Source organism: Rhinichthys klamathensis, unplaced genomic scaffold (genome assembly GCF_029890125.1).
Source record: "Rhinichthys klamathensis goyatoka isolate OS25496 unplaced genomic scaffold, OSU_Roscu_1.1 h1tg000111l_1, whole genome shotgun sequence".
In the NCBI taxonomy this organism is placed as follows: domain Eukaryota; kingdom Metazoa; phylum Chordata; class Actinopteri; order Cypriniformes; family Leuciscidae; genus Rhinichthys; species Rhinichthys klamathensis.
In genome coordinates, this window is record NW_026606649.1 from 14,352,585 (window position 1) to 14,361,111 (window position 8,527).

The 8,527-nt window shown below is 36.7% G+C and overlaps 1 protein-coding gene across 1 annotated transcript; it reads right to left on the reverse strand.

The window, feature by feature from the left end:
• Positions 1-971: 971 nt before the first annotated feature.
• On the reverse strand, positions 972-5,288 carry znf706 (zinc finger protein 706). Its single transcript, XM_056254603.1, has 3 exons — positions 5,166-5,288; positions 4,145-4,280; positions 972-1,815 (listed from the first exon to the last, which is right to left on the reverse strand). The coding sequence occupies exons 2-3, from the start codon at positions 4,277-4,279 to the stop codon at positions 1,720-1,722; spliced, it is 231 nt and encodes a 76-aa protein (XP_056110578.1). The 5' UTR covers position 4,280; positions 5,166-5,288; the 3' UTR covers positions 972-1,719.
• Positions 5,289-8,527: the final 3,239 nt, after the last annotated feature.

Genomic DNA, 8,527 nt, shown 5'->3' on the forward strand with positions numbered 1-8,527 from the left:
TATTTTTGATGAAATCCGAGAGCTTTCTGACCCCCAATAGACTGCAAAGTTATTACCACTTTCAAGGCCCAGAATAGTCCATGTGACTACAGTGGTTCAACCTTAATGTAAAGAAAAGCGACAATACTTTTTGTGCGAAAAAATAAATAAATAAAAATAACGACTTCATTGAACAATTTCTTCTCTTCCGTCCACTGTTCACGTTGTGTAAACAGTGCAGCGGTTCCGGGTTCTACATCAAAACGTTGGCTCAGTATTGGCCGACACTGTTCACGTGAGCACCACGACGCATGCGTGCGATTCTGACGCTGGAGCCAGCCAATACTGAGCCAACGTTCTGATGTAGAACCTGGAAACACTGCACTGTTTACACAACGTGAACAGCGTCAGAGACTGACGGAAGAGAAGAAATTGTTGAATTGTCATTATTTATGTTTGGTTTTTTTTGCTCACAAAAAGTATTATCTTCGCTTCATAACATTAAGGTTGAACCACTGTAGTCACATGGACTATTTTAACGATGTCTTTACTACCTTTCTGGGCCTTGAAAGTGGTAATAACTTTGCAGTCTATAGGGGGTCTTCATTTGTGTTCCGAAGATGAACAAAGGTCTTAGGGCTTTTGAACAACATGAGGGTGAGTAATTAATGACAGAAATTTCATATTTGGGTTAACTAACACTTTGTTTCACCTAACGAAAACTATTTTTAATAGTTTTAATTGTACAAGTAATAGGTCAAAAAGACTTTAGTCTGATTCTGTTGTGATTAATAAACTGTCGTGTTGTTGCCAAGGTAGTGATGCATAATAACTGCCCTAGAAACACTTTTCATTGTTGCCACTATAAACTATTTTTTTCCCATTCATACACTAATTTAGATCAAGGTTTTTGGACTTACAAAAAAACAGCAACACCACTCTCAGAATGGTCAACAATGACTTCAGCAACTGTGTTGAAGACATGCCTCACAACTTCTTAAACAAAGTTAAATTTTATTAAAGAGATATATTACATTGGTGTCGAAACCAGGTGGCTTGAGCAGGAATATCAAACATTGAGGCGATATTGTTTGAGATAATTCCAAAGAGAAATAAGAAATTCTGCAGCAAGATTAAATTAAAAATACAGTTACCTCGGGCACATCCAGTGATTTTACAGAAACGCACTCGATTCCAGTTTTCAGTGTACAGAACCATATTTGTTTTGGACTACAAAACAGGAGTTTCAGCGGAGAGCAAAGTTAGTAAATGAGAAAATTAAGGTAAAAATTAAAAAACCTTTTTGCCCAGGCTAAACGTCAAGTAGTGGGAAACTGCCCCCATATCCATTTGCACTCATCTTATCTAACAAGCAAAAAGCAAATATATCTGTGACTACCACATTTATAATCAATGGATGAAACTGACTTAATCACTGGTAGTGTTCTGCTATCTTCTCTCAATCCGTTAAATTACGCAAGTAAGATGAGAAAAGAAAGCATGTGAGCGCAGGCTGAGGTAATGCACCGATCTGATCGTAGCCAAGGCAAGTGCTCTGAAACAGTGTCGAGAAGCTTAACATCATCAGTCTTTGATCCACGGGATTCGTGTCTGTGGTGAAAGGGAGGATGCATGTATAAACCTCAGGTAAGAGCACTGATCGTGTCCTGCTGAACAAAATTTGAGATCAGGACTCTTATTATGAGGTTTTATACAATCAGCCCCCGGTCTCTGGGCCGTTCATGCCTCAACGCCTTCCAGCTCTGGGGGAAGGGGGCTCTTGGGGTGCTTGCTCTCAAAATGTTGCTTGAAGGTCTTGGGATCTGGCATTTGTGACTGCAAAACAAAGAGGTTTTATGGTTTAGCTCATCACATTTTGTCTCAAGGAATTTACTGGCTTCATTCTGGTATGAAAAGAACACTTTTCACAACGTCATTATCCAATCAATTCCTGAAGGATAAGGTGAGCGGTTTGACCAAAAATCACATTAAATGTATTAGGGCTGCATGATTAATTGTATTTTAATTAATTAACCGTCTATAATATTGACCAACCAATTTTATCCTTTGACTTTTGCATTGGTAATGTTTTCATTCTTGAGGTTGCCAGATGTTAAGAGTTTAAATCCCACAATCAGAGCTTTTACTTAATTTGTTCTATTTGAATTGATTTATTCATTACAAATTGTTTCCAAGCAGCTTCACGTTAATAAAACAGGGAAATAACAGTGTTAATGTTGTCAACTTAATCAATTATGAAACAAGTTCAATTCTCAATTCAGCTCTACAGAAGACAAGTGTCATTATTAGCTCAATTTAGTTTTGTTCTCATCCAAAAGTAGCTTTGTTTCCATCCACTTATTTTTATGCAAATTTTGGAATATCACTTAAAAAAACAAAACAAACCCCCCCCCCCCCCCCCCCCAAAAAAAACATGCTGAATGGAAATGCCAAGAAGCTCATAAAAAAACGTATGCTCTCAATTAAGGCAGATATATTTTTATTCCATAAGATATGCATATAAACAAAGATGAAAACACATCTACCGAATAAATCCCTCAATGCGTAACAAAGAACTCACATGACTTTGCCTCAACAGTGGAACAGTGATTGGATAACTGGGCTAACCAGCAGACCAATTTTAATTGCACAGGATCTCAAAGTTGGTTAGATATATCTGAAATGCCTAAGCCAAAGTCTGTCATCAGAATGATTTAATATAATAACCTCCAAGAAATGTCTCACATGATTGCGTTCCCAAACACCAGGCATGCAAACGCAAGATAACACAACAGCTTTTAATTTAGTTTTGTCTGCATGTTCTGAAATGCAAGTCATCTATGATGTAATAAAAAAGAGTCATAGTGTTCTCTTGAACACATGGGATAGAAGCGCTGCTTTATTCGCAAATGTTTTATGATGTAGGAAGAAAGAGCCACAGTGGCTTCCCCAATTGCAGCAACTTCCATATTTATTACAGATATTTTGCGCCAATTTGCCATGAAGTGGCGATTTTGTTCTCTTGAACACATGGGATGGAAACACTGCTTTATCCGCAAATGTTTTATGTAATATTTTAAGCACAAGTTAAATTGTCAACTTTCAATGGAAACATAGCTAATGTCAGTTTAGTTAAATATTAGTGAATATCAATTATCTTTTAAACCCCAACTAAGCCAAAACTGAGTCAAAGGCGACAGTTGAATGGAACCCAAACTCCATTAAGTGACAGTAGTGAAAAAAACAAATCTTCCCAACTTGGCAACTATGTGCATGTGTGCAAGTGCTGGTGATCTGAAACCGCCGACAAACATATGTTGAACTTTAGTGATTTCCATTGCCATATTCTGCTCAAATGAGTGTATTAGTCTGTGTTCCTTCACGTGTATACTTGTGCTTCAATACAATGTCGTCGAATATAAAAATGTTAACATCATTTGGAATTGATTTTAGGAATTTCACTGTTTTCGCTTTTGAGAGAAGCTTCTTAAGGTTTTGCCAGTTTGCACAACGCTGAGAGTGTGTTGATGTATATGGTAAATATAATAAATGTAAATAAAATAAACCCTGCACATGAGTTGATGTTCTCTTGAATTGAGCTTATGTAAAATAATTCTGAATGTTTAACAAAACCCTCAAATGAGAAAAAATATGACTAATAATCACAATTATGGTTTTTGAGCAAAATAATTGTATTTATCAGTTGTTTAACCATTAACGTGCACCCCTAAACTGTATATCAACAGTCATTTTGGTAATTCTCTACGGTCACTCTGAACATTGCGAACGCCATTTCATTTTGACTTTAAGCAGTTTTATGCACATGTGTGATTCTCAGTTACTGGTAATTAGTAGGTGTACTGACAAGTCTGATATGATACCAACAGTGAATAACTTTCACAGGCAGAGACAAGTTCTAACTTGATGACAAAATTTCCCAGCACATCCACCCTCTGTATACACCCATATTTAACATTTTAAGCTTTATATAGACAACATATATTTATGCAGGGCAAACATGAGTTCATTCCTTGAGCTATGTTCAGTAAAAGTTCATAGTGCATGAAGTTTGATTCAAAAAACATTAAAACAATAGAATTTGGTTGAAAAGAACCTCCAAAGATGATCTGTGGGGTAAAAATAACCTGCTTTAATTGCCACTGACCCTGCAGACGCCACATGTGAACACCAGTGCCGCTTTCGCCGCGGTCTTCTGGTCGTGGCCTTTGGATTTCTTGATCTCAGCCTGCTTCTTGGCGTTTTTCTGCTGAGACTGGATTTTCTGGTGTCCACGCGCCATGCTGTTGGATTGATGACAAAATGACATCAACAACATACAGAGACTGAAACGGTATCAGTCAGACAGACAAAGTCAAAAGATTTACATACACAGCTATCAAGAATAAACAAGAAACAGAAACAATTGCAAAACATTACATTATCTGAGTGTTTGTGTGCTAGTTTTCTGTCAGCAATCCAAATTCCACAATTTATCGTGATAATAAAAATGCTGTCAGATAAAACTCATCCAAGACTGTCCTTATAGAGGGCATATGATATCAGAGATTTTATTAAGTTAGTGTACACCATGTTCTGCCTTTGGCTCAGTTTAAAACAATAACAATGTCAGGAAGGCAGCTAATGTTGTTGTTTGAAACAAAAATCACACAGTGAACAAGGTTACAGGAGATACATATCTCCTTTACATATTAAAGGAGTATAATATCTCTAATTAACAACTATTACAGCATTGTTGCATTCAGGATTTTTTAAATCACAAATAATATTTCAATACACATTAATGGACAGTTTTACTGTTCAATGTTAGCAGTTTATGAGCTAGCTGTCAATGCAATTGAGGCTCGATAGCCCGTTAGCTTGACATTTAGCACTATTTCATACAACACCGTCGATTATCCAGACTTTAAAAGGACATTCAGGGGCTAAAAACTAAATATTAGATGTAAAACCTCGCATACCGTAAGAGTTGAGGTAGATTAGTGAGCGGAGATACTGGGCTTGGTTAACGACACCATATGGTTAGCCAGCTAGCATGCTAAACAGACTAACAAAACCAAATCTTTCGACACAGCTGCACACGAATACTCACGCAAACCACGTGTAACGGGTTATTAAAATACTACTATATGTTCTTTTCTATCTATAACTAAATACTATGAGCATACCTGGCGAACAGATACGATCCGTAGGCAGCTACAGGCTTGTACTCCCGCACGCTTGTGACAGTTGTGCTCTTCCCAGAGCTACTCTCATGTAATTCCTGCACTGACCACAACGACACTGAGCGCTAGAGAGCGACATGCGCGCTAAAGGACTGGAGGGACATTTGCCTGTCGTACGCCATATTGGAACGGTCAAAGCCGTTCAAAAGTAAGAGCGTCTGCTAGTAAGACGAATGTTACATGATGTATATCTATATATGCAGTAGACTTAAGCAGATGATTTTGCTAAACTAACACGATACAGCTATAGACGAAGGCGTCAGCTAACACAGCATTAAATGTTACCACAGTAAAAGTAAAAACATTAAAAATTACCATAGTAAAAAAATTTGTAATATTGAGTTCAAACAAATACACAGACAAACACATTTTCACCAGTGAAAGGTTATCCCATTTCTTTGGAATTTAAATCTCGACGGTTTCACAATCAAAAGTCGCGCAATGTTGTGGCATCATTGATTCTTAATAGCTGTGTCCCAATGTGAAGGATGCAGCCTATTTGTCCTTCGAAGGACGCACCATGTAGCCTTCGTAGGATTTCCTAATTGCGCAACCAGGTGTTCCCTATTACCTCTCCTGGCGCCAAGCAACGGTGCGAGAGTACAGCTGCCATCCTGATCATTCATTTGATAAAATTGAGTAAACAGCTATGGAGCAAGAATTGGCTATTGTCATTTTTTTTGTTTTATATTTTACTGGAGGACATAGGAGCAGGGGTGTAGCCAGAATTTTATTTTGGGGGGGTCCCGTCTTTAAATGAGGGGGCAACACATATATATATAGGCCTACATACACACACACACACACACACACACACATATATATATATATACAGTATATATATATATATATATATATATATTAGGGCCAGGGGCGTCATGCAAGCCAAAATTCTGGGGGGGCACAATCTGAGACGTTGCAATTGTTTTCTGACGGGTGATATGGATCATGTTAGGAGGGGTCAGGGGGTTTCTCCCCCTGAAAATTTTTTAAATTCTGGCTGCTAAACATACCATTTCAATGCAGTTTGGGAGGGACAGAAATACCTTAACGGAGCTAGCAGCAACACTCCTCTATCTGATTCTGAGGACTTAAGTTAAAGTATCTATTTTGTAAGTTTATGTAAAAGACAGGTTGATGAAAGAACTGTAAGCTCAAATTCAAAAGCTTTTGAAGTTTACTTCATTAAAGCATGTTTACACACACACTTACTGTACACTTAGGCCTACTACACATGATTTTAAAAACAGTACCATTGCAGTTTTTATGTTATGATTTTAAATTGGTATGTGACCTAAGAACGATCTTACATTAAAGGTAGCCTATGTGCTGAAGTCTGACTTTGTGGTGCTCGGAAATTAAGTTATTTTAATATTAATATGTGATGAAGGACTTTGAAAGAAGTTTGACAGATTTCAGTGCTGAATAAGGTTAACACTACCCCGTTTATTTGAAAAATGGTTAATATTTGACAGAAATTTAAAAAAGTAATCAAATCAAATGCAATATGCGTAGTACGGAGCCCGGGAAGTCACCTGTTGGAAAAAAAAAACAATCCGTGGCGACGGTTTTGCAATCCGTCCGCTCAGTTTATAAACAGTACTCACGAATTCTCAATCTGTTCCCTCGGTTTAACAAATCGTGCTCACGGATTAATAAACCGTACCCACGAGTTCCTAATCCGCGCTCTCAGATTTGTAAACCGTGCCTTCAGTTTTTGCAATCTACCCACAAATTCATAAACCGTGCCCACGCTTTCGCAATCCGTTCCCACGGGTTTGTAAACTGTATTCACGGATTTGTGTCCTCTCCCCCAGTCTGTGCCAACCAGGCCTTCTGCGGGATGCATTTATTATGTTTAAACTTAATTCTTTTAATGGATGATTTCTTGAATTTAGGTTAGCCTACTTGTATCTTTTAAGTCCATTTGTTTAGGAGGAAAAAGCTCAGTATAATAGAATAAGCAAACAAATACTTCACATATAAAAAAGAAATATAACACAAGGTTAGGTTATATAAAAATAAAACATTCATAAATTATTTTATGATTAAAATTTTACTGTCTTCAGTGAACTCATTTATAGTTATAAACGCAAATGATAATAATATTATTACTATTACATTTAGGCTACATGTTTAGAAGGCGCTTTACCAAAAAAGGAACAAAGCAATTCGTCATATGTCAGTCAAAATACAGGTTTGACAATAATAATAATACAGGGCTAAGATTATCACAAATAAACACAAGATTTTGACGCATATCCAAGTGTGTGTGGGAGTGTGGAGCGCGCACTATGCACGGAGGCGCCAGCGCGAACACTTGCATTTTCCTATCAACAGTGGAAATCTATCATTTCTGGTCATACAGAAAAGAATAATACATCATTTGCAACTACTTTTATTTGTCCAAACTCACAAGATAACGTTGTGCTTTTGTAAAATAAAACAATCAGGCGCGCTTTCATGATCTCCGTGAACTGGAGCGCGTCTCATAAGAATGAACTAAATGAACTGAAACAAAATATGGCATAGCCTACCTATATAAAGCTTGAAATGTTCACTTTTAAACGAACAATTAAAATGCCTCGTTATTTTTTCAGACACATTTATTAGCATTAGCCTATAAACCATCTCTCTGTATGGTTCCAGAGACATGGCTCTTCTCATTATTTCCAGAAAAATATTATTTCCAGGTTCTAATTTGGCCTTAGAAAACCAGTAAAATCGATTTTTCCCCCATATTAATTTGTGAATATTTTAAATGTTTAATAAAGGGGTATTACATTTTCTTGTAATGTGAGTTTGGACAAATAAAAGTAGTTGCGAATTATGTATTATTCTTTTCTGTATGACCAGAAATGATAGAGTAAAAGTTGTTTCCACTGTTGATAAGAAAATGCAAGTGTTCACGCGCGCGCCCCCGTGCCATGCAGTGCGCGCTCCACACTCCCACACACACTTGGATATGCTCAAAATCTTGTGTTTATTTGTGATAATCTTAGCCCTGTATTATTATTGTCAAACCTGTATTATGACTGACATTTGATTAATTGCTGTGTTCCTTTTTGGATAAAAGCGCCTTCTAAATATGTAGGCCTATGCAGGCTAATAATATTATTATCATTTGCGTTTATAACTATAAATGAGTTCACTGAAGACAGTAATATTTTAATCATAAAATAATTTATGAATGTTTTATTTTTATATAACCTAACCTTGTGTTATATTTATTTTTATATATGAAGTCTTTTTTTGCTTATTCTATTATACTGAGCTTTTTCCTCCTAAACAAATGGACTTTAAAG

What these genes read in the sequence shown, in the direction of transcription:
- znf706 (XM_056254603.1), bottom strand. Translation starts at nt 4,279, where the DNA reads ATGGCGCGTGGACACCAGAAAATCCAGTCTCAGCAGAAAAACGCCAAG. An exon ending in TCACATGTGGCGTCTGCAGG is followed by an intron (nt 1,816 to 4,144) that starts GTCAGTGGCAAT and finishes TTTGTTTTGCAG; the next exon opens with TCACAAATGCCAGATCCCAA.